Source organism: Oncorhynchus tshawytscha, unplaced genomic scaffold (genome assembly GCF_018296145.1).
Source record: "Oncorhynchus tshawytscha isolate Ot180627B unplaced genomic scaffold, Otsh_v2.0 Un_contig_2864_pilon_pilon, whole genome shotgun sequence".
Classification (NCBI taxonomy): Eukaryota; Metazoa; Chordata; class Actinopteri; order Salmoniformes; family Salmonidae; genus Oncorhynchus; species Oncorhynchus tshawytscha.
The window spans coordinates 130,001-157,114 of NW_024609790.1; the positions used below are offsets into that span (position 1 = coordinate 130,001).

General features: G+C 46.5%; 1 protein-coding gene across 1 annotated transcript in view; it reads right to left on the reverse strand.

Moving 5' to 3' along the window:
* LOC121845906 (voltage-dependent calcium channel subunit alpha-2/delta-4-like) overlaps positions 1-27,114 on the reverse strand; it is a 90,831-nt gene that overhangs the window by 41,023 nt on the left and 22,694 nt on the right. The window contains exons 4-10 of the mRNA XM_042318122.1: positions 13,205-13,381; positions 10,438-10,600; positions 8,426-8,557; positions 7,558-7,618; positions 3,687-3,837; positions 2,876-2,950; positions 643-732 (exon numbers count right to left, since the gene is read on the reverse strand). Coding sequence (XP_042174056.1) covers positions 643-732; positions 2,876-2,950; positions 3,687-3,837; positions 7,558-7,618; positions 8,426-8,557; positions 10,438-10,600; positions 13,205-13,381 — 849 coding nt within the window. The remainder of the gene's footprint in view (positions 1-642; positions 733-2,875; positions 2,951-3,686; positions 3,838-7,557; positions 7,619-8,425; positions 8,558-10,437; positions 10,601-13,204; positions 13,382-27,114) is intronic.

Genomic DNA, 27,114 nt, shown 5'->3' on the forward strand with positions numbered 1-27,114 from the left:
ACACCTCTGCCCCATTCATGGAGGAGACTCTCTCCATGCAGACACATTGTTAGATTTGTGGCATTTTTGTGGCCGTTTGTTTGCTTTCGCACCTTCCAGCCCCTCATTATCACATTTATGCACGTAAACATTCCCTTACACTACTGATTACACACACACACGTGCGCCATGCACACACACACACACACACGCGCCATGCACACACACGCTCACGCGCAACGCACACACACACGTGCCACGCACACACACGCTCACGCGCAACGACACACACACACGCGCGGGGGCCACGCACACACACACACATATGCGTGCCACGCCCACACACACGTGCGCCATGCACACACACACGCACCATGCACACACACACACACGCACCACACACACACACACGAGCGCCACGCACTCACACACACACGCACACACACACACACACACAGCGCCATGCACACACACACATGCGCGCCATGCACACACGAGCGCCATGCACACACACACACACGAGCCATGCACACACACACACACGAGCCATGCACACACCCCCACGAGCGCCACACACACACACACGCACCACGCACACACACACGAGCGCCACGCACACGAGCGCCACGCACACACACACACACACGCACCACACACACACACCTCATTGAGGATTTTGAAGGATTCCTTCATGGCCTTCTTGACTTTCCCCTCTCCTTTTACCTGGAGCTCCTCAACCAGCAACTTGAAGTGCTGCAGAGAGAGAGGGGGGGGGAGAGAGGGGGGGAGAGAGAGAGAGGGGGATGGGGAGAGAGAGAGGGGGGAGAGAGAGAGAGAGGGATGGGGGAGAGAGAGAGAGATGGGGAGAGAGAGAGAGATGGGGGAGAGAGAGAGAGAGAGATGGGGAGAGAGAGAGAGATGGGGGAGAGAGAGAGAGAGAGAGAGAGATGGGGGGAGAGAGAGAGAGATGGGGAGAGAGAGAGAGATGGGGGGAGAGAGAGAGATGGGGGGAGAGAGAGATGGGGGGAGAGAGAGAGAGAGAGAGAGGGATGGGGGAAAGAGAGAGAGAGAGAGGGATGGGGGAGAGATAGAGGGATGGGGAAAAGAGAGAGAGAGGGATGGAGGAGAGAGATAGAGGGATGGGGGAGAGAGAGAGGGATGGGGGAGAGAGAGAGGGATGGGGGAGAGAGATAGAGGGATGGGGGGGGAGAGATAGAGGGATGGGGGAAAGAGAGAGAGAGGGATGGGGGAGAGAGATAGAGGGATGGGGGAGAGAGAGGGATGGGGGAGAGAGAGAGGGATGGGGGAGAGAGAGAGGGATGAGGGAGAGATAGAGGGATGGGGGAGAGAGAGGGATGGGGGAGAGATAGAGGGATGGGGAGAGAGATAGAGGGATGGGGAGAGATAGAGGGATGGGGGAGAGATAGAGGGATGGGAGAGAGATAGAGGGATGGGGGAGAGATAGAGGGATGGGGAGAGATAGAGGGATGGGGGAAAGAGAGAGAGAGAGGGGGGGAGAGAGAGAGAGGGGGAGGGGAGAGAGAGAGAGAGAGAGAGAGAGAGAGGGGGGAGAGAGAGAGAGGGGGGAGAGAGAGAGGGGGTGGAGAGGGAGAGAGAGAGAGGGATGGATGGAGAGAGAGAGAGAGAGAGGGGGGGAGAGAGAGAGAGAGGGGGGAGAGAGAGAGAGAGAGAGGGGGAGAGAGAGAGAGAGAGAGAGAGAGAGAGAGAGAGGGGGTGGGGGAGAGAGAAAAGAGAGAGAGGGGGGAGGGGGAGGGGGACTATTTAATTTAAACGGAGCATAAATATAAGTGATGAGTTCCAGTTCATAATGAGTTCCAGTTCATAATGAGTTCCAGTTCATAATGAGTTCCAGTTCATAATGAGTTCCAGTTCATAATGAGTTCCAGTTCATAATGAGTTCCAGTTCATAATGAGTTCCAGTTCATAATGAGTTCCAGTTCATAATGAGGAAATCAGTCAATTGAAATGAATTCCTTAGGCCCTGATCTATGGATTTCACATGTCTGGGCACAGATATAGAGAGGGTGAGATAGAGGGAGGGAGGATAGAGGGAGGGAGGGATAGAGGGAGGGAGGGATAGAGGGAGGGAGGGATAGAGGGAGGGAGGGAGGATAGAGGGAGGGAGGGATAGAGGGAGGGAGGGATAGAGGGAGGGAGGATAGAGGGAGGGAGGGATAGAGGGAGGGAGGGATAGAGGGAAGGTGAGATAGAGAGAGGGTGAGCTAGAGGGGGATGGAGGATGGAGGGAGGGATAGAGGGAGGGAGGATAGAGGGAGGGAGGGATAGAGGGAGGGAGGGGAGGGAGGGATAGAGGGAGGGTGAGATAGAGGGAGGAAGGATAGAGGGAGGGAGGGATAGGGAGGGAGGGAGGATAGAGGGAGGGAGGGATAGAGGGAAGGTGAGAGATAGAGAGAGGAGATAGAGGGATGGAGGATGGAGGGAGAGATAGAGGGAGAGGAGGGAGGGAGGGATAGAGGGAAGGTGAGATAGAGAGAGGGTGAGATAGAGGGATGGAGGATTGAGGGAGGGATAGAGGGAGGGTGAGATAGAAGGAGGGAGGGGGAGGGAGGGAGGGAGGGAGGGAGGGAGGGAGGGAGGGAGGGAGGGAGGGAGGGAGGGAGGGAGGGAGGGAGGGAGGGAGGGAGGGAGGGAGGGAGGGAGGGAGGGAGGGAGGGAGGGAAGAGTTGCCGTGCTGTCAAAGCCCTTTACCACTTCGTGACTCCGAGTCCCTGCCAGGAACAGTAGTCTAGTGGCACCCGGCCCACTGGTGTGAATCCCATCGCTCTGAGCCTTCTTAACCAGCCTTAATGAGCAAACAGCTTATGGGCCTTAATTGATGAATTGAGTTGATTAGCATTAGAGATCCATTGGTTACCTCTCGGTTGTCCAGGTCAGCCTGGACCAGGGTGCCCTTGAAGCAGGGTTCCACGTATTGGACATAGTCGCTGTACTGTGGGACAGAACGCATGGTGAAAACAGGTCAAGGATCAGACGTGTGTGTGTGTGTGTGTGTGTGTGTGTGTGTGTGTGGTGTGTGTGTGTGTGGCGTGCGCGTGCGTGCGTGTGTGTGCGTATGTATAGGGAAACAGGTCAAGGAGAGTTAAGGAGGTCAGCAGGTGTAATCTCAGTTGGAACAGAGAATCTCTGTGATGTCCAATGTTACAACAGCATGACACATGTTGTCCAATCGTCTTCTGGCCGAGGCACCTTATCATACATTACGACCTTCCAGCAATGTAACCATCTACATGTTCTGAATGGGGCAGATGGGGTTGTAGAAATACATGGATCATTCTGCCATAATTCACCATAATATATTGTGTATGATTGGAGACGCACACATCCTTTTCAATGATTTTATTCCATTGCAGCTGAATCATTAAAACCAGGTCAGCCCTAAATGGTGTGTCTGTGTGGGTCTCATTGGGTCTGTTTTGCTTGTGTGTGTGTCTGTATCTGTGTGTGTGTGTTTTGTGTGTGTGTGTGTGTGTGTGTGTGTGTGTGTGTGTGTGTGAGTGTGTGTGTGCGTGCGTGCGCTGTGAGGTGTGTGTGTGTGTGTGTGTGTGTGTGTGTGTGTGCGCGTGCGTGTCTGTGTGTGTTAAACGCTGCGTGAGGCAGAGTAAATCATGTGTGAGTGTGCGCGTGTGTGTGTGAGGTGTGTGTGTGTTAATCTCCTAGTTACTCACGGCGATGACGTTGACAAAGTCGTTCTCCCCCAGTGTGTCCAGGATGGTGTTAATAGTGTGCTTGGCGATAGTGAGCCTGAGACCCTTCATACTCCCGCTGACGTCCACTACGATGATGATGTCCTTGGGAGAGGTCGCAGCCTGGATGTACCTGGAACAGAGCAGAGGGCAAAGGTCAACTGATTCAATCAATCAGATATTTAGTTTTTAGGTATTTGTTGGTCTGTTGGGGCATTTGGATATCAACAAAGGTGGGACGTATAGGATACGGATTATAAAGGCCTGTCTGCTCTAATGGCCTGTCTGCTCTAAAGTCTGTCTGCTCTAAAGCCTGTCTGCTCTAATGGCTGTCTGCTCTAATGGCTGTCTGCTCTAATGGCTGTCTGCTCTAATGGCTGTCTGCTCTAAAGTCTGTCTGCTCTAAAGTCTGTCTGCTCTACTGCCTGTCTGCTCTAAAGTCTGTCTGCTCTAATGGCTGTCTGCTCTAATGGCTGTCTGCTCTAATGGCTGTCTGCTCTAATGGCTGTCTGCTCTAAAGGCTGTCTGCTCTAATGGCTGTCTGGCTGGACCTATTGCAAGCCAAGGCCAAAGGTTTATACGAGAGGTCAAGGTTCAGTGGAAACATGATTACCCAGACATTCTTAGAATTCCAGCTGGTTCTATGGTTCTGATACGGAACAATGGAACAGTTGGAAGGAGGAGTCAGATCTGTCCAGGAATATCTCCTGAGAGGTTAATGAGCTTGGGCACACTGGAGGATAAGGATAAAGAGATGATGGAAGGGGAGGAGGGAGGGAGGTCACATGGAGGGTGTAAATAAAGAGAGGATGGAAGGGGAGGAGGGAGGGAGGTCACATGGAGGGTGTAAATAAAGAGATGACGATCGAAGGGGAGGAGGGAGGGAGGTCACATGGAGGGCGTAAATAAAGAGATGACGATCGAAGAGGAGGAGGGAGGGAGGTCACATGGAGGGTGTAAATAAAGAGATGACGATGGAAGGGGAGGAGGGGGAGGAGGATGGCCGCTCCTCTCTTATCCTGTCCTCTGTCAACCGGGAACTTCTTACATACCACACCAAGCCATTGTCTTAACCATCAGACCGACAACACTCTCAACATCCAAGACTGACACTCTCAACATCCAAGACTGAGGACACTCTCAACATCCAAGACTGAGGACACTCTCAACATCCAAGACTGAAGACACTCTCAACATCCAAGACTGAGGACACTCTCAACATCCAAGACTGAGGACACTCAATATCCAAGACTGAGGACACTCAATATCCAAGACTGAGGACACTCTCAATATCCAAGACTGAGGACACTCTCAATATCCAAGACTGAGGACACTCAATATCCAAGACTGAGGACACTCAATATCCAAGACTGAGGACACTCTCAACATCCAAGACTGAGGACACTCTCAACATCCAAGACTGAGGACACTCTCAACATCCAAGACTGAGGACACTCTCAACATCCAAGACTGAGGACACTCTCAACATCCAAGACTGAGGACACTCTCAACATCCAAGACTGAGGACACTCTCAACATCCAAGACTGAAGACACTCTCAACATCCAAGACTGAGGACACTCTCAACATCCAAGACTGAGGACACTCAATATCCAAGACTGAGGACACTCAATATCCAAGACTGAGGACACTCTCAATATCCAAGACTGAGGACACTCAATATCCAAGACTGAGGACACTCAATATCCAAGACTGAGGACACTCAATATCCAAGACTGAGGACACTCTCAACACCCAAGACTGAGGACACTCTCAACATCCAAGACTGAGGACACTCTCAACATCCAAGACTGAGGACACTCTCAACATCCAAGACTGAGGACACTCTCAACATCCAAGACTGAGGACACTCTCAATATCCAAGACTGAGGACACTCTCAATATCTATCCAACGATGTGTGGCTGTCTGGCTCTGTAGTCCTTCCCTGCAGTCAAATGACCTAATTACCTGGGGCGGCAGAGTAGCCTAGTGGTTAGAGTGTTGGACTAGTAACCAAAAGCTTCCAAGTTCATATCCCCGCGCTGACAAGGTACAAATCTGTCATTCTGCCCCTGAACAGGAAGTTAATCCACTGTTCCTAGACCAGTTAATCCACTGTTCCTAGACCAGTTAACCCACTGTTCCTAGACCAGTTAACCCACTGTTCCTAGACCAGTTAACCCACTGTTCCTAGACCAGTTAACCCACTGTTCCTAAACCAGTTAATCCACTGTTCCTAGACCAGTTAATCCACTGTTCCTAGACCAGTTAACCCACTGTTCCTAGACCAGTTAATCCACTGTTCCTAGACCAGTTAACTGACTTGCCCAGTTCAATAAAGGTAAAATACATTTTCTTTTAAAACCTCACGGGTGTAAAGTTATTCATATTTTTAAAATTAATAAACATTTTTTTTTTTTTTTAAATGCCGTAAATCTGGTGTTTCTAAGTCAAACAGATGACTTCCTCATTGCTTCAGTCTTCTGTGATTTATATAAAGTGTAATACTGGGAAGTAAACTCAACATGTAATATATTTCAACTCTATATCTGACATGACACGTGTTCTCTTTCTGTTAAGCCCATAACCACGTGTGTGAGGTGTACGTTTTGTTTCAACGTAGATTTGTTTAAGACCACCAAGAAACACTCTGTGTGACCCTGATTTCCCCACTGCAGTAAAAAAGGTTTAAGGTCCTTTTATACCAAATTAGGAAGAATCCTAAACTGAGACTATTATGCAAAAGTAGAGATGATTTATTGGGACATCATGATGCCCAAAAAGTGCATTGTACAGAAAAGTACATAAACAAAAGTGTGTAAAAAACGTTCAGACATCAAGCCACCCTCAGTGTGAATAAACAGGAAACCTGAGAACTCTCCAACTGGGATTCCTGGGAAACCTGGGGATTTAGTGAAAGCTACCAGACTTTTCCAATCCTTGTTCCTCAGCCAGGGCAACACCTCATCAAGAGAGTGTGATTCCAAATCCCCTCTGCTCGGCTCTACATTTAGTTAGACCGTAACAGACCTAATCTACGCTGTCAAAATGTACAGAACAGATCACAAATTACTCCTCAATAGTGACCCTTTGACCCGGACACTTGTTTTCCCCACAGGACCTGCTGTTCAGGTTGCCGTGACCACCAGACCCAGGGATGGTAATAGCCAGCCTATCAGGTGGCAGCAGCGTGGGGGTTGTAATTCCCTACAGACCAAGGACAGACGGCCTGTCACCGAAATAACAGATTAGTGAACTGATAGCCAAGGAACTGCTGGGTTCAGGGAATCTAATAGATTACTTCCTCATTACTACAGGCTCACACAGGAAATACTCCCAGATGACTTCCTCTTTCCTCCTAACAAAAAGGCTCTCAGAGCAGGAAGACAGACAGGCAGACAGGCAGATATGGGCTGCACTACGCCCCAAATTCAACCCTATTCCCTATATAGTGCACTACTTTAGACCAGGGCCCTATTCCCTATATAGTGCACTACTTTAGACCAGAGCCCTATTCCCTATATAGTGCACTACTGTTGACCAGGGCCCTATTCCCTACATAGTGGACTACTGTTGACCAGAGCCCTATTCCCTACATAGTGGACTACTGTTGACCAGGGCCCTATTCCCTATATACTGTACTACTGTTGACCAGAGCCCTATTCCCTACATAGTGGACTACTGTTGACCAGGGCCCTATTCCCTATATAGTGGACTACTGTTGACCAGGGCCCTATTCCCTATATAGTGTACTGCTGTTGACCAGGGCCCTATTCCCTATATACTGTACTACTGTTGACCAGGGCTCTATGTAGGGAATAGGGTGCCATTTGGGATGCAATTAGGAACTCACCAGTTTCTGTTCCTGCAGTCAAACGTGACGACACCATTTTCATCTGGGGTCCAGGCGATGCCTGTGGAAATGGTGTATTGGAAATACCTGGTGAACTCACAATATGATACAATGCTGAATTATCAGTTCAGATGACCTGATAGACTCAGTTATAGACTGGAACAGCTGAGTCCCACTATACCTCTAATGACCTGATAGACTCAGTTATAGACTGGAACAGCTGAGTCCCACTATACCTCTAATGACCTGATAGACTCAGTTATAGACTGGAACAGCTGAGTCCCACTATACCTCTAATGACCTGATAGATATAGACTGGAACCGCTGAGTCCCACTATACCTCTAATGACCTGATAGATATAGACTGGAACAGCTGAGTCCCACTATACCTCTAATGACCTGAATGACTCAGACTCAGTTATAGACTGGAACAGCTGAGTCCCACTATACCCCTAATGACTCAGCTATAGACACTGCTATTCTCCATTAAAACTGCTGTCAGTTAAACCTAGCAAGGCTATTGGGTTCAGCTGGGCCTGCTGCAGTGTGGAGTGCTGATCTGTAGATTTAGCTTAGCTAGACTTGAGCTGTTTGCCTGCCTGCCTGCCTGCCTGCCTGCCTGCCTGTCTGTCTGTCTGTCTGTCTGTCTGTCTGTCTGTCTGTCTGTCTGTCTGTCTGTCTGTCTGTCTGTCTGTCTGTCTGTCTGTCTGTCTGTCTGTCTGTCTGCCTGTCTGTCTGCCTGTCTGCCTGTCTGCCTGTCTGTGGTTTGTGAGTGAGTGAGTGAGTGAGTGAGTGAGTGAGTGAGTGAGTGAGTGAGTGAGTGAGTGAGTGAGTGAGTGAGTGAGTGAGTGAGTGAGTGTGTTGTTACCTGGGTAGAGTCTGAAGAAGCCAGTGGCACTGCCAAAGTACTGCCAGGTTAGAGTAGGGTCCTTCTGGAAGTTATCCATGAACACATCGTTCAGGGCCTCCGACATGTACACCCCGTTTAGAATACCAGGGTCTGAGAGGGGGGGGGTAGAAGCAGAGGGACAGGGAGGAAGTGAGAGAGAGAGTGAGAGAGAGAGAGAGAGAGAGACAGGGGGAGGGAGAGGGAGAGAGGGAGAGAGAGGGGGAGTAGAAGCAGAGGGACAGGGAGGAAGTGAGAGAGAGAGTGAGAGAGAGAGAGAGAGAGGGGAGGGAGACAGAGAGAGAGGGGAGGGAGAGGGACAGGGAGGAAGTGAGAGGGAGAGTGAGAGAGAGAGAGAGAGAGAGAGAGAGAGAGAGAGAGTGTGTGAGAGAGTGAGTTAGGGAGTGAGTGAGAAAGTGGTAGAGAGTGAGTTAGGGAGTGAGTGAGAAAGTGTTAGGGAGTGAGTTAGGGAGTGAGTTAGGGAGTGAGTGAGGGAGTGAGTGAGGAAGTGTTAGGGAGTGAGTTAGGGAGTGAGTTAGGGAGTGAGTAAGAGGAACAGGGTAAAGAGTTAGTATCTGATGAACATTGCTCCCTTTAAGGCCTCTGAAGCAGTAATGAGAACAACATCAAATGGTTTTCATTCAGCGGAGCACAAAGGCAACAGCTAAAGACAGGGAGCTAACCCAACCCTGTCTGGATAACGTTGAGAGACCATGGCTAAATGAACCAGACAGGGAGCTAACCCAACCCTGTCTGGATAACGTTGAGAGACCATGGCTAAATGAACCAGACAGGGAGCTAACCCAACCCTGTCTGGATAACGTTGAGAGACCATGGCTAAATGAACCAGACAGGGAGCTAACCCAACCCTGTCTGGATAACGTTGAGAGACCATGGCTAAATGAACCAGACAGTTAGGGAGCTAACCCAACCCTGTCTGGATAACGTTGAGAGACCATGGCTAAATGAACCAGACAGGAGCTAACCCAACCCTGTCTGGATAACGTTGAGAGACCATGGCTAAATGAACCAGACAGGAGCTAACCCAACCCTGTCTGGATAACATTGAGAGACCATGGCTAAATGAACCAGACAGGAACAACATCAACCCTGTCTGGATAACGTTGAGAGACCATGGCTAAATGAACCAGACAGGAGCTAACCCAACCCTGTCTGGATAACGTTGAGAGACCATGGCTAAATGAACCAGACAGGAGCTAACCCAACCCTGTCTGGATAACGTTGAGAGACCATGGCTAAATGAACCAGACAGGAGCTAACCCAACCCTGTCTGGATAACGTTGAGAGACCATGGCTAAATGAACCAGACAGGGAGCTAACCCAACCCTGTCTGGATAACGTTGAGAGACCATGGCTAAATGAACCAGACAGGGAGCTAACCCAACCCTGTCTGGATAACGTTGAGAGACCATGGCTAAATGAACCAGACAGGGAGCTAACCCAACCCTGTCTGGATAACGTTGAGAGACCATGGCTAAATGAACCAGACAGGGAGCTAACCCAACCCTGTCTGGATAACGTTGAGAGACCATGGCTAAATGAACCAGACAGGGAGCTAACCCAACCCTGTCTGGATAACGTTGAGAGACCATGGCTAAATGAACCAGACAGGGAGCTAACCCAACCCTGTCTGGATAACGTTGAGAGACCATGGCTAAATGAACCAGACAGGAGCTAACCCAACCCTGTCTGGATAACGTTGAGAGACCATGGCTAAATGAACCAGACAGGGAGCTAACCCAACCCTGTCTGGATAACGTTGAGAGACCATGGCTAAATGAACCAGACAGGGAGCTAACCCAACCCTGTCTGGATAACGTTGAGAGACCATGGCTAAATGAACCAGACAGGGAGCTAACCCAACCCTGTCTGGATAACGTTGAGAGACCATGGCTAAATGAACCAGACAGGGAGCTAACCCAACCCTGTCTGGATAACGTTGAGAGACCATGGCATTGTCCTAAGCAGCTGACCTTTGTTGTAAACGTTGGTGGGAACCTGTATGTCGCTCTGCAGAGTGTTGACCTGGAGCTTGTTGAAGTGTTCATTCTCTTCCAGAGGAAACTCTCCTCCCAGCTCAATAGCGTTTCCATCTTTATCCACCGAGTTGATCAGCATAGAGTTATAGTAGTCAAACTGATGAGGAGAGAGAAATCACAGAGTTATAGTAGTCAAACTGATGAGGAGAGAAATCACAGAGTTACTGTAGTCAAACTGATGAGGAGAGAAATCACAGAGTTATAGTAGTCAGACTGATGAGGATAGAGAAATCACAGAGTTACTGTAGTCAGACTGATGAGGAGAGAAATCACAGAGTTATAGTAGTCTGACTGATGAGGATAGAGAAATCACAGAGTTATAGTAGTCAAACTGATGAGGAGAGAGAAATCACAGAGTTATAGTAGTCAAACTGATGAGGAGAGAAATCACAGAGTTATAGTAGTCAAACTGATGAGGAGAGAAATCACAGAGTTATAGTAGTCAAACTGATGAGGATAGAGAAATCACAGAGTTATAGTAGTCAAACTGATGAGGAGAGAAATCACAGAGTTATAGTAGTCAAACTGAAGAGGAGAGAAATCACAGAGTTACTGTAGTCAGACTACAACAGAGATCATAGGAAAAGAAGGTCAAACTACAACACAGATCATAGGAAGAGAAGGTCAAACTGCAACAGAGATCATAGAAAGAGATGGTCAAACTACAACAGAGATCATAGGAAGAGATAAGGTCAAACTGCAACAGAGATCATAGGAAGAGAAGGTCAAACTGCAACAGAGATCATAGGAAGAGATGGTCAAACTGCAACAGAGATCATAGGAAGAGATAAGGTCAAACTGCAACAGAGATCATAGGAAGAGATAAGGTCAAACTGCAACAGAGATCATAGGAAGAGAAGGTCAAACTGCAACAGAGATCATAGGAAGAGATAAGGTCAAACTGCAACAGAGAGGGCACATCACAAAGGTCAATAACCGCTGTACATTTCAAACCTTGAATATTTTGTACAGCAGTAATGATCTTGTTTTGTGTTTTATATGTAGAATAATAAAGTAATATTTGTTACGTTACTTTGCATTCGGAAAGTATTCAGAACCCTTGACTTTTTACGTTACAGCCTTATTCTAAAATGTTTTAAATAAAACAAATTCCTCATCAATCTCCACACGATGTCCCAAAGAGACAAAGTGAAAACAGGTTTTAAGACATTTTTGTAAATGTATTAAATACTATAAACAAAAAGTATTCAGACCCTTTGCTATGAGCTCAGCTGCATCCTGTTTCCATTGATCATCCTTGAGATGTTTTTACAACTTGATTGGACTCCAGCTGTGGCAAATTCAATTGATTGGACATGATTTGGAAAGGCACACACCTGTCTATATAAGGTCCCACAGTTGACAGTGCATGTCAGAGCAATAACCAAGCAATGAGTTTGAAGGAATTGCCTGTAGAGCTCCGAGACAGGATTGTGTCGAGGCACAGATCGGGGGTAGGGTACCAAAACATTTCTGCAGCATTGAAGATCCCAAAAACACAGTAGTCTCCATCATTGATAAATGGAAGAAGTTTGGAACCACCAAGACTCTTCCTAGAGCTGGCCACCCGTCCAAACTGAGCAATCGGGGGAGAAGGGCCTTGGTCAGAGGCTACAGTAACTACAAGAACCTGATGGTCACTCTGACAGAGCTCTAGAGTTCATCTGTGGAGATGGGAGAACCTTCCAGAAGGACAACCATCTCTGCAGCACTCCACCAATCAGGCCTTTATGGTAGTGGCCAGATGGAAGCCACTCCTCAGTAAAAGGCACATGAGTTTTCCAAAAGGCACCTTAAGACTCTCAGACCATGAGAAACAAAATTCTCTGGTCCGATGAAACCATGATTGAACATGGTGGTGGCAGCATCATGCTGTGGGGATGTTTTTCAGCGGCAGGGCCTGGGAGACTAGTTAGAATAGAGGGAAAGATGAACAGAGCAAAGTACAGAGAGATCCTTGATGAAAACCTGCTCCAGATCGCTCAGGACTTCAGACTGGGACGAAGGTTGACCTTCCTACAGGACAACAACTCCAAGCACACAGCGAAGACAATGCAGGAGAAGCTTCGGGACAATTCTCTGAATGTCCTTGAGTGTCCCAGCCAGAGCCCGGACTTGAATCCAATCGAACATCTCTGGAGAGACCTGAAAATAGCTGTGCAGCGACGCTCCCCATCCAACCCGACAGAGCTTGAAAGGATCTGCAGAGAATAATGGGAGAAACTCCCCAAATACAGGTGTGCCAAGCGTTTAGCGACATACCCAAGAAGACTCCAGGCTGTAATCGCTGTCAAAGCTGCTTCAACAAAATACTGAGTAAATGGTCTGAATACTTCCGGAAATTTAAGATGAGTTTTTAAAATTTGTAAATACATTTGTAAAAATGTCTAAAAACCTGTTTTTGCTTTGTGGGGTATTGTGATGTCATTATTGGGTATTGTGATGTCATTACGGGGTATTGTGATGTCATTATGGGGTATTGTGATGTCATTATGGGGTATTGTGATGTCATTATGGGGTATTGTGTGTAAATTGATGAGGGAGGAAAAAAAGGTAATCCATTTTATAATAACATGTGGAAAAAGTCAAGAGGCCTGAATACTCTCTGAATGCACCGTATACCAACTCAGTCTGTGACGATCGGTTACTTTTGATCAACAGCCCTCAAAAAGTGTATTTGTAAGGAGGAACTGTGACGGACCTCTAAAGTAGCGTTGAATTCATGGTATAGATCAGCGTCCTCCGCTGCCTCCGCCAGTCTCTTCACAGACTTCATCTTCCTACCCAGCATGCCCTCCATCTCCTCAGCAAACTTCTTCACCAGTTCCTCTCCGTCCACCTCCTCCATCTTCACCGTGGGCTCAATGTCTTTGTATTTCTGGAGAAGAAAGGGTTAAATACCCTTAATAAACATGTTTAAGTAAAAAACGGTCCCTGATATCAGGCACATGTGAACTGTCAGATTTGATTGTCTTTCAGGAATCAGGTGTTTTCAAGTCTGTAATTGAATCCACTTCCACAAGGGAGCTGTCATAAGAGACACATGTAACGTATTGTATGACAACAATCAGAGAAGAGTTGGATCTATTGGATTGGCTAGAGAACATAGAGCTTATCTCTAAATAGAACCTTGACAAACCGCTATCTGACTCTGTTGTCTCAGCTGGTGACTATTCAACAGCTGTTGGTGGATTACACTAGTCTGTTAATCATCTCCTGTTGTTTTTACCACAGTCAGTCTTTGACAATGGTGTTAACCTTTATGGGATAGGGGGCAGCATTTTCACTTTTGGATGAATAGTGTGCCCAGAGTGAACTGCCTCCTACTCAGTCTCAGGTGCTAATATATGCATATTATTATTAGTATTGGATGGAAAACACTCTGAAGTTTCTAAAACTGTTTGAATGATGTCTGTGAGTATAACAGAACTCATATGGCAGGCGAAAACCTGAGAAAAATCCAACCAGGAAGTGGGACATCTGAGGTTTGTAGTTTTTCAAAGCTTGGCCTATCGAATACACATTGAGATATGGATGAGGTTTCACTTCCTAGGGCTTCCACTAGATGTCAACCGTCTTTAGAAACTGGTTTGAGGATTCTACTATAAAAGAGGGGCTCATGAGACCTCTTTGAGTCAGGTCTGGCAGAGAGCCTCGGTCTCATGACGCGCTCTCCCGACAGTTACCTCTCGTTCCAGTGCTTTTCTTCACACAAAGGAATTCTCCTCTTCCCAGGCTGGATCACTGGATCAGAGGGCAGGAGGGAATAGAACCCCAGGCTGGATCACTGGATCAGAGGGAATAGTACCCCAGGCTGGATCACTGGATCAGAGGGAATAAAACCCCAGGCTGGATCACTGGATCAGAGGGAATAGAACTCCAGGCTGGATCACTGGATCAGAGGACAGGAGGGAATAGAACCCCAGGCTGGATCACTGGATCAGAGGACAGGAGGGAATAGAACCCCAGGCTGGATCACTGGATCAGAGGACAGGAGGGAATAGAATCCCAGGCTGGATCACTGGATCAGAGGGAATAATACTCCAGGCTGGATCACTGGATCAGAGGGAATAGAACCCCAGGCTGGATCACTAGATCAGAGGACAGGAGGGAATAGAACCCCAGGCTGGATCACTGGATCAGAGGGAATAGTACCCCAGGCTGGATCACTGGATCAGAGGGAATAGTACCCCAGGCTGGATCACTGGATCAGAGGGAATAGAACCCCAGGCTGGATCACTGGATCAGAGGACAGGAGGGAATAGAACCCCAGGCTGGATCACTGGATCAGAGGGAATAATACCCCAGGCTGGATCACTGGATCAGAGGGAATAATACCCCAGGCTGGATCACTGGATCAGAGGGAATAGAACTCCAGGCTGGATCACTAGATCAGAGGGAATAGTACCCCAGGCTGGATCACTGGATCAGAGGGAATAGAACCCCAGGCTGGATCACTGGATCAGAGGACAGGAGGGAGATGACAAGGGGACACTCACAGAAAGCTTCAGGACTCCAGTCTTTAGTAAATCAAATCAAGTCAAATCAAGTCAAGTCAAAAACAAATGTATTCATCACATGCGCCAAATACAACAGTTGTAGACCTTACAGTGAAATGCTTACTTACAAGCCCTTAACCAACAATGCAGTTTTAAGAAAATACAAAAAAAGTAAGAGATAATAACAACAAATAATTCAATAGCAGCAGTAAATATCAATAGTGGGGCAACATACAAGTGGTACCGGTACAGAGTCAATGTGTCAATGTGCGAGGTCACGGGTGTCGAGGTAATTGTGGTAATTATGTACATGGAGGTAGAGTTATTAAAGTGGCTATACATAGATAACGACAGAGAGTAGCAGCAGTGTGGGGGGAGGGGCAATGCAAAAGTCTGGGTAGCCATGTGATTAGCTGTTCAGGAGTCTTATCGCTTGACGGTAGAAGCTGTTTAGAAGCCTCTTGGACCTAGACTTGGCGCTCCGGTACCGCTTGCCGTGCGGGAGCAGAGAGAACAGTCTATGATTAGGGTGGCTGGAGTCTTTGACAATTTTTAGGGCCTTCCTCTGACACTGCCTGGTATAGAAGTCCTGAATGTCATACTACCCTCTGTAGTGCCTTGCGGAGGCCGAGCAGTTGCCATGCCAGGCAGTGATGCAACCCTTCAGGATGCTCTCGATGGTGCAGCTGTAAAACCTTTTGAGGATCTGAGGACCCATGCCAAATCTTTTCATTCTCCTGAGGGGGAATAGGTTTTGTCATGCCCTCTTCACGACTGTCTTGGTGTGCTTGGACCATGTTAATTTGTTGGTGATGTGGACGACAAGGAACTTGAAGCATTCAACCTGCTCCACTACAGCCCCGTCGATGAGAATGGGGGCGTGCTCGGTCTTCCTTTTCCTGTAGTCCACAATCATCTCCTTTGTCTTGATCACATTGAGGGAGAGGTTGTTGTCCTTGCATCACACGGTCAGGTCCCTGACCTCCTCCCTATAGGCTGTCTCATCATTGTCGGTGATCAGGCCTACCACTGTTGTGTCATCAGCAAAATTAAGGATGGTGTTGGAGTCATGCCTGCCCGTGCAGTTATGAGTGAACAGGGAGTTCAGGAGGGGACTGAGCACGCTCCTCTGAGGGTCCCCCGTGTTGAGGATCAGCGTGGAGGATGTGTTGTTGCCTACCCTTACCACCTGGGTGCGGATTGTTAGGAAGTCCAGGATCCAGTTGCAAAGGGAGGTGTTTAGTCGGTCACAACTTGCAGACTTGTTTACGTGTTGCTGTGCGTTTTGTTGCCAACCTTACCTTACTACCTGACAACTTTACGGTTTTTACTTTTTAATTACCGTTTATATTTTTCATTTTTTCCTCATTCAACTTTTTCACTCCGGACGCTTTATCTGGATGTGGTTCGTCAGGACCTCCAACAGCCGAAGCTGAGTAGTAACATTAACATGATGCCTTCTAATTGCAGTCGCTGTACTCATAATATACAGGAGAACGGTCACCTTACGGCGAGGATAGCTGTGCTGCAAGCCCAGCTTCAGACGCAATCATTAGGCAAGGGTAATTGCAATGTAGGAAAGGATGAAACAGCGTCTGTGCCATCAGTAAGTACAGATAGTAGTATAAATCCCCTCACACGGTCCCCGCAGCCGGACAACTTTCTCATGGCTTCTGGAGGGCAATGCAGCGAGTCGGAGTCTGAGGCCGAGCCTTCTCCGGTCTCTACTCCTCCCGTTACGGGGTCTGAGATGCCAAAGCTTCCCATCATTAGCTCTGACGAATTGTAAACCCGTCATTGGCGACTCCATTACAGTATTAGACTTAATATCTATACAGAACATACCAGAGCTCTGAAAATTGGAACGGAAATGGCGCCACACCAAACTGGAAGTCTTCTGACTAGCTTGGAAAGACAGTACCGTGCAGTACCGAAGAGCCCTCACTGCTGCTCGATCATCCTATTTTTCCAACTTAATTGAGGAAAATAAACAATCCGAAATATCTTTTTGATACTGTCGCAAAGCTAACTAAAAAGCAGCATTCCCCAAGTGGGGATGGCTTTTACTTCAGTACTGCTGAAGTAAAAGCCATCCCCACTTGGGGAATGCTGCTTTTTAATAAATTCATGAACTTCTTTGAGGAAAAGATCATGATCATTATAAAACAAATTACAGACTCCTCTTAAAATCTGCGCATTCCTCCAAAGCTCAGTTATCTTGAGTCTGCACAACTCTGCCAGGGCCTAGGATCAAGAGAGTCACTCAAGTATTTTAGTACTAAATCTCTTGACACAATGATGATAATAATCATGGCCTCTAAACCTTCAAGCTGCATACTGGACTCTATTCCAACTAAACTACTGAAAGAGCTGCTTCCTGTGCTTGGCCCTCCTATGTTGAACATAATAAACGGCGCTCTATCCACCGGATGTGTACCAAACTCACTAAAAGTGGCAGTAATAAAGCCTCTCTTGAAAAAGCCAAACCTTGACCCAGAAAATATAAAAAACGGCCTATATCGAATCTTCTATTCCTCTCAACATTTTTAGAAAAATCTGTTGCGCAGCAACTCACTGCCTTCCTGAAGACAAACAATGTATACGAAATGCTCCAGTCTGGTTTCAGACCCCATCACAGCACTGAGACTGCACTTGTGAAGGTGGTAAATGACCTTTTAATGGCATCAGACCGAGGCTCTGCATCTGTCCTTGTGCTCCTAGACCTTAGTGCTGCTTTTGATACCATCGATCAACACATTCTTTTGGAAAGATTGGAAACCCAAGTTGGTGTACACGGACAAGTTCTGGCCTGGTTTAGATCTTATCTGTCGGAAAGATATCAGTTTGTCTCTGTGAATGGTTTGTCCTCTGACAAATCAACTGTACATTTCGGTGTTCCTCAAGGTTCCGTTTTAGGACCACTATTGTTTTCACTATATATTTTACATCTTGGGGATGTCATTCGAAAACATAATGTTAACTTTCACTGCTATGCGGATGACACACAGCTGTACATTTCAATGAAACATGGCGAAGCCCCAAAATTGCCCTTGCTAGAAGCTTGTGTTTCAGACATAAGGAAGTGGATGGCTGCTAACTTTCTACTTTTAAACTCGGTCAAAACAGAGATGATTGTTCTAGGTCCCAAGAAACAAAGAGATCTTCTGTTGAATCTGACAATTAATCTTGATGGTTGTACAGTCGTCTCAAATAAAACTGAAGGACCCCGGCGTTACTCTGGACCCTGATCTCTCTTTTTACGAACATTTCAAGACTGTTTCAAGGACAGCTTTTTTCCATCTACGTAACATTGCAAAAATCAGAAACTTTCTGTCTACCCGGATAAAGGACTAAATATACTTCAGTTATTGCTAAATACGGCTGCTAGAATCCTGACTAGAACCAAAAAATGGATCATATTACTCCAGTGCCTCCTTACACTTTGACTGCTAACCTACAAAGCATTACATGGGCTTGCTCCTACCTATCTTTCCGATTTGGTCCTACCATACATACCTACACGTACGCTACGGTCACAAGACGCAGGCCTCCTAATTGTCACAGCCGTATATATATACCCCCCAAGCAGACACATCGATGGCTCTGAACGAACTTTATTTAACTCTCTGCAAACTGGAAACGATTTATCCGGAGGCTGCATTCATTGTAGCTGGGGATTTTAACAAGGCTAATCTGAAAACAAGACTCCCTAAATTTTATCAGCATATTGATTGCGCAACCAGGGGTGGAAAGACCCTGGATCATTGTTACTCTAACTTCCGCGACGCATATAAGGCCCTGCCCCGCCCCCTTTCGGAAAAGCTGACCACGACTCCATTTTGTTGATCCCTGCCTACAGACAGAAACTAAAACAAGAAGCTCCCACGCTGAGGTCTGTCCAACGCTGGTCCGACCAAGCTGACTCCACACTCCAAGACTGCTTCCATCACGTGGACTGGGAGATGTTTCGTATTGCGTCAGACAACAACATTGACGAATACGCTGATACGGTGTGCGAGTTCATTAGAACGTGCGTTGAAGATGTCGTTCCCATAGCAACGATTAAAACATTCCCTAACCAGAAACCGTGGATTGATGGCAGCATTCGTGTGAAACTGAAGGCACGAACCACTGCTTTTAATCAGGGCAAGGTGTCTGGTAACATGACTGAATACAAACAGTGCAGCTATTCCCTCCGCAAGGCTATCAAACAAGCTAAGCGCCAGTACAGAGACAAAGTAGAATCTCAATTCAACGGCTCAGACACAAGAGGTATGTGGCAGGGTCTACAGTCAATCACGGACTACAGGAAGAAACCCAGCCCAGTCACGGACCAGGATGTCTTGCTCCCAGGCAGACTAAATAACTTTTTGCCCGCTTTGAGGACAATACAGTGCCACTGACACGGCCTGCAACGGAATCATGCGGTCTCTCCTTCACTGCAGCCGAAGTGAGTAAGACATTTAAACGTGTTAACCCTCGCAAGGCTGCAGGCCCAGACGGCATCCCCAGCCGCGCCCTCAGAGCATGCGCAGACCAGCTGGCCGGTGTGTTTACGGACATATTCAACCAATCCCTATACCAGTCTGCTGTTCCCACATGCTTCAAGAGGGCCACCATTGTTCCTGTTCCCAAGAAAGCTAAGGTAAAGCTAAACGACTACCGCCCCGTAGCACTCACATCCGTCATCATGAAGTGCTTTGAGAGACTAGTCAAGGACCATATCACCTCCACCCTACCTGACACCCTTGACCCACTCCAATTTGCTTACCGCCCAAATAGGTCCACAGACGATGCAATCTCAACCACACTGCACACTGCCCTACTCTGTGAGACTCTACTCCCAGCCACCCATCTGGACAAGAGGAATACCTATGTGAGAATGCTGTTCATCGACTACAGCTCGGCATTCAACACCATAGTACCCTCCAAGACTCGTCATCAAGCTCGAGACCCTGGGTCTCGACCCGCCCTGTGCAACTGGGTACTGGACTTCCTGAGGGGGCCGCCCCCAGGTGGTGAGGGTAGGCAACAACATCTCCTCCCCGCTGATCCTCAACACTGGGGCCCCACAAGGGGCAGCATCCTGGCGGGCTGAGCCCCCGCCCTGTACTCCCTGTCCATAAAGATTTTTATGGAATGGTTTGCCAGAACCCATGTGGGAGACGAGACTCGGTCTCAAGCTTTAAGTCTTTACTGAAGACTCATCTCTTCAGTGGGTCATATGATCATCAAGTTGTAGTCTGGCACCAGGAGTGTGAAGGTGAACATTCATATATCCTTATGTACATATTCTTTATCCCCTTACACTGTGTAAGGCTCTGGAGCAACGAACCGCCCTTGCTGTCTCTGCCTGGCTGGTTCCCCTCTCTCCACTGCGATTCTCTGCCTCTAACCCTATTACAGGTGCTGAGTCACTGGCTTACTGGTGCTCTTTCATGCCGTCCCTAGGAGGGGTTCGTCACTTGAGTGGATTGAGTCACTGACATGATCTTCCTGTCTGGGTTGGCGTCCCCCCCCCCTTGGGTTGTGCCATGGCGGAGATCTTTGTGGGCTATACTCGGCCTTGTCTCAGGATGGTATGTTGGTGGTTGAAGATATCCCTCTAGTGGTGTGGGGGCTGTGCTTTGGGAAAGTGGGTGGGGTTATATCCTTCCTGTTTGGCCCTGTCCGGGGGTATTATCGGATGGGGCCACAGTGTCTCCTGACCCCTCCTTTTTCAGCCTCCAGTATTTATGCTGCAGTAGTTTATGTGTCGGGGGGCTAGGGTCAGTTTGTTTTATCTGGAGTACTTCTCCTGTCTTATCCGGTGTCCTGTATGAATTTAAGTATGCTCTCTCTAATTCTCTCTTTCTTTCTCTCTCTCGGAGGACCTAAGCCCTAGGACCATGCCTCAGGACTACCTGGCATGATGACTCTTTGCTGTCCCCAGTCCACCTGGACGTGCTGCTGCTCCAGTTTCAACTGTTCTGCCTGCGGCTATGGAACCCTGCCCTGTTCACCGGACGTGCTACCTGTCCCAGACCTGCTGTTTTCAACTCTCTAGAGACAGCAGGAGCGGTAGAGATACTCTTAATGATCAGCTATGAAAAGCCAACTGATATTTACTCCTGAGGAGGTGCTGACTTGCTGCACCCTCGACAACTACTGTGATTATTATTATTTGACCATGCTGGTCATTTATGAACATTTGAACATCTTGGCCATGTTCTGTTATAATCTTCATAATCTCTCATAGCCTGGTTCCTCTCTAGGTTTCTTCCTGGGTTTTGGCCTTTCTAGGGAGTTTTTCCTAGCCACCTGCATTGCTTGCGGTTTGGGGTTTAAGGCTGAGTTTCTGTACAGAACTTTGAGATATCAGCTGGGCTATATAGATAAATTTGCTCAGTGCGAATGTTGCCTGTAATCCATGACTTCTGGTTGGGGTATGTACGTACAGTCACTGTGGGAATGACGACCTCAATGCACTTATTGATAAAGCCAGTGACTAATGTGGTGTACTCCTTAGTGCCATGGGCAGAATAGTATAAAGCTAAGGCAGGCCTTAAGGCTTAAGCAGGTGCGTGTGGAGGAAGTAGCGGAAATTGTACGGTATATTGATTGTAGAAGAGTTCCATTCCAAAGTAACCAGGAAGGAAAAGCACAGAAACCTACCAGACAATGATAAAAGGTCCCAGGGCGTCCCATGTTATCTTAACCTGTCTTGTACAAACACCATAAACATAAATGCAGCCTCTTTATGGTCAAAAGAGGGCATCATAGAAGCAGTGGCTGAGAGAGCAGCACACCCCCCCTCACCCCCCGCAACGGAAATGAAAAGCAAATGTTGCTTCCCCAAGCATTCAAACAATCAATAAACACAACCCCAATCAGTAATCGATCAGCTAACTATCAGGTGAAGTCATGTGTGAAGATGCAGCCGTCTTTACCATGAATAATGAGTTTAGCATTGATCTGTTTATGATGAAGATGATGATGTTTATGATGAAGATGAGGATGTTTATGATGAAGATTAGGATGTTTATGATGAAGATTGATGTTATCCCTGGCCCCTGTTCAGATGGGGCCACAGTGTCTCCTGACCCCTCCTTTTTCAGCCTCCAGTATTTATGCTGCAGTGATGAAGATGAGGATGTTTATGATGAAGATTATGTTTATGATGAAGATTATGATGTTTATGATGAAGATGATGATGTTTATGATGAAGATTATAATGTTTATGATGAAGATGATGTTTATGATGAAGATGTAGCAAAAAAAAACTCATTAAGTGAATGTTTTAACTTGTAACTTTCACAGTGATCTTTTCCAAAGCTAACGAGAATAACATGTACTGTATGAACGATGTGGTGTATGAGAAATCTACTCATTATCAAGCTCTAACAAGCTGCATCATATGGGGTATTATGAGGTTGCGCTCTAAAAAAATGTGCTATGCAGCTAAAAATCTGGAACAATGTGTTTTGTACATGAACCCTGTCAAATAACAACACACGGACTGAGGCAGGAAAGGTAGAGCGAGGGGAAAGGGCCAGGAAAGGTAGAGCGGGGGAGGGGCCAGGAAAGGTAGAGCAGGGGGAGGGGCCAGGAAAGGTAGAGCAGGGGGAGGGGCCGGAAAGGTAGAGCGGGGGGAGGGGCCAGGAAAGGTAGAGCGGGGGGAGGGGCCAGGAAAGGTAGAGCGGGGGGGGAGGGGCCAGGAAAGGTAGAGCACAGGGGGAGGGGGCCAGGAAAGGTAGAGCGGGGTGGAGGGCCAGGAAAGGTAGAGCGGGGGAGGGGCCAGGAAAGGTAGAGTGGGGGAGGGGCCAGGAAAGGTAGAGTGGGGGGAGGGGCCAGGAAAGGTAGAGCAGGGGGGAGGGGCCAGGAAAGGTAGATATCAGGGGGGCCAGGAAAGGTAGATTTGCAGTGGGGATGGGGCCAGTAAAGGTAGAGCGGGGGAGGGGCCAGGAAAGAGGAAACCTAAAGTCTATTCAAGCACTAGAGCCTTGCCCGTCTGTCACTAAAATACTGTGATGATTGTTTGAGCTGTTCTCTGACTCTATGGATGAGGATTTGTGTTCCCTATCAAACTAAGCTGTCAGCCAGGTCGTCCAGGGTTAATCCAGGAGGTTGGTCCCACACGGCACCCTATTCCCTATGCAGTGCACTACTTTTAACCAGTACTCTATGGGCCCCGGTCAAAAGTAGTGCACTTCATAGGGAATAGGGTGTCCCAAATAGCCATTTGGGACACAGTCCGGACTTTATTCTGTCCCCAAATGACAGATATAGACATAGAAACTGCAGATAGGCAGACACACACACATGCACACACACACACACACACACATGCACACACACACAAACACACACACACACACAGACCTGGAGAGAATGGGAGAAAGAAAAGATAATAAACAAACATCCAATATTGTATGAGCTCTGACAGAACAGCCTACTGTCAACACAACCACAGTGACTATATAAACGCTGACAGAACAGCCTACTGTCAACACAACCACAGTGACTATATAAACGCTGACAGAACAGCCTACTGTCAACACAACCACAGTGACTTTATAAGATGCTGACAGAACAGCCTACTGTCAAAACAACCACAGTGACTTTATAAGATGCTGACAGAGCAGCCTACTGTCAACACAACCACAGTGGCTTTATAAACACTGACAGAGCAGCCTACTGTCAACACAACCACAGTGGCTATAACATTATCAGGCTCTCCAGAGGGTATGAGGTCTGCACAACGCATCACCGGGGGCAAAACCTGCCCTCCAGGACACCTACACCACCCGATGCTATAGGAAGGCCATAAAGATCATCAAGGACATCAACCACCCGAGCCACTGCCTGTTCACCCCGCTGCCATCCAGAAGGCGGGGTCAGGGCCAGGTGCATCAAAGCTGGGACCGAGAGACTGAAAAACAGCTTCTATCTCAAGGCCATCAGACTGTTAAACAGCCACCACTAACATTGAGTGGCTACTGCCAACACACTGTCAATGACACTGACTCTACTCCAGCCACTTTAATCATGGGAAATGAGTCTGATGTAAATATATCACTAGCCACTTTAAACAATGCTACCTTATATAATGTTACTTACCCTACATTGTTCATCTCATATGCATACGTTGATACTGTACTCTATATCATCGACTGCATCCTTATGTAATACATGTATCACTAGCCACTTTAACTATGCCACTTGGTTTACATACTTATCTCATATGTATATACCAGATATCATCTACTGTATCTTGCCTAGTGCTGCTCTGTACCATCACTCATTCATATATCCTTATGTACATATTCTTTATCCCCTTACACTGTGTATGACAGTAGTTTTTTTGGAATTGTTAGTTAGATTACTTGCTCGTTATTACTGCATTGTCATGAACTAGAAGCACAAGCATTTCGCTACACTCGCATTAACATCTGCTAACCATGTGTATGTGACAAATAAAATTTGATTTGATTTGATTTAAACGCTGACAGAGCAGCCTACTGTCAACACAACCACAGTGGCTTTATAAGATGCTGACAGAGAAGCCTACTGTCAACACAACCACAGTGGCTAATAAGACACATTATATTCCCCAGTATAATTCTAATAAGATACATATTCCCCAGCATAATGTTAATAAGACACATTATATTCCCCAGTATAATGTTAATAAGACACATTATATTCCCCAGTATAATGTTAATTAATAAGACACATTATATTCCCCAGTATAATGCTAATAAGACACATTATATTCCCCAGTATAATGCTAATAAGACACATTATATTCCCCAGTATAATGCTAATAAGATACATTATATTCCCCAGTATAATGCTAATAAGACACATTATATTCCCCAGTATAATGCTAATAAGACACATTATATTCCCCAGTATAATGCTAATAAGACACATTATATTCCCCAGTATAATGTTAATTAATAAGACACATTATATTCCCCAGTATAATGCTAATAAGACACATTATATTCCCCAGTATAATGCTAATAAGACACATTATATTCCCCAGTATAATGCTAATAAGACACATTATATTCCCCAGTATAATGCTAATAAGACACATTATATTCCCCAGTATAATGCTAATAAGACACATTATATTCCCCAGTATAATGCTAATAAGACACATTATATTCCCCAGTATAATGTTAATTAATAAGACCCAGTATAATGCTAATAAGACACATTATATCCCCAGTATAATGCTAATAAGACACATTATATTCTCCAGCATAATGCTAATAAGACACATTATATTCCCCAGTATAATGCTAATAAGACACATTATATTCCCCAGTATAATGCTAATAAGACACATTATATTCCCCAGTATAATGCTAATAAGACACATTATATTCCCCAGTATAATGCTAATAAGACACATTATATTCCCCAGTATAATGCTAATAAGACACATTATATTCCCCAGTATAATGCTAATAAGACACATTATATTCCCCAGTATAATGCTAATAAGACACATTATATTCCCCAGTATAATGCTAATAAGACACATTATATTCCCCAGTATAATGTAACATCTGAAAAGCTTAAGCACGTGTTATTTTATTCCATCCAGTCAGATCATTGTCTTCAACATGAGCTCAGAGACTAGGGAGGGGGACTGCACGTGTGTATGTCTGCATGTATTAGACCAGACAGATGTTGCAGGTCCTGCTGGGTAGTCTTCAGGGTCACTAGGGAACAGAGACCATGTGCTTATTTCTGAGAAGTGCTGGGACTCACACCTAGGATGGTAATTACACACACACACACACCATCAGCACCTACAAGGGCTGTCCTCTCCTCACGACTCACACCGTGAACAGGAAACAGAGTAGAATTTATGTAAAGGAAATCTGACATAGGAAAGACGAGCACCAACTCTAAACCCATATATCACTGCACTAATGGGCAACATCGCCTGAATAAGAGATATAAACAGGCCGCCATTTCATTTATGTAGTCTGTACTGCACTGTACAGTAAGGCTGCTTCCGATTGGTAGACGAAGGAAGGGTTCCCTAACCCCTCCCCTCACAGCCTAAAACCATTGTGATGTCATCTAGATTAACCCTGTAAATCCACATTGTGGAATCATCTCTCTATCGATCTCTATCCTTCTTCACTCCGTCCTCCACTCTTCCTCCTCCCTCTTCCTCTCTTTCCTCCTCTCTCTCTCTCTCTTCTTATCCAACAGCATGAAAGTACAGTAGTCTATTCTGTCTATTTCACACAAATAAATATCTTCTGAGTTGATAATCTCATCAACGTGACCTCCCAAACCCCTACAGTATTTCCTCCACAGGCAAACACAGTCTCCATTCAACATCCACAAACACAGTCTCAATTCAACAAACACAAACACAGTCTCAACAAACCATTCAATTCAACATCCTCAAACACAGTCTCAATTCAACAAACACAGTCTCAATTCAACAAACACAAACACAGTCTCCATTCAACATCCTCAAACACAGTCTCAATTCAACATCCACAAACACAGTCTCAATTCAACAAACACAGTCTCAATTCAACATCAACCAACACAGTCTCCATTCAACAAACACAGTCTCAATTCAACACCCACAAACACAGTCTCAATTCAACATCCACAAACACAGTCTCCATTCAACACCCACAAACACAGTCTCCATTCAAAAAAACAAAGTCTCAATTCAACAAACACAGTCTCAATTCAACATCCACAAACACAGTCTCAATTCAACACCCACAAACACAGTCTCCATTCAACAAACACAGTCTCAATTCAACATCCACAAACACAGTCTCAATTCAACAAACACAGTTTCAATTCAACATCAACCAACACAGTCTCCATTCAACAAACACAGTCTCCATTCAACATCCTCAAACACAGTCTCAATTCAACATCCACAAACACAGTCTCCATTCAACATCCACAAACACAGTCTCAATTCAACATCCACAAACACAGTCTCAATTCAACATCCACAAACACAGTCTCCATTCAACATCAACAAACACAGTCTCAATTCAACAAACACAGTTTCAATTCAACATCAACCAACACAGTCTCCATTCAACAAACACAGTCTCCATTCAACATC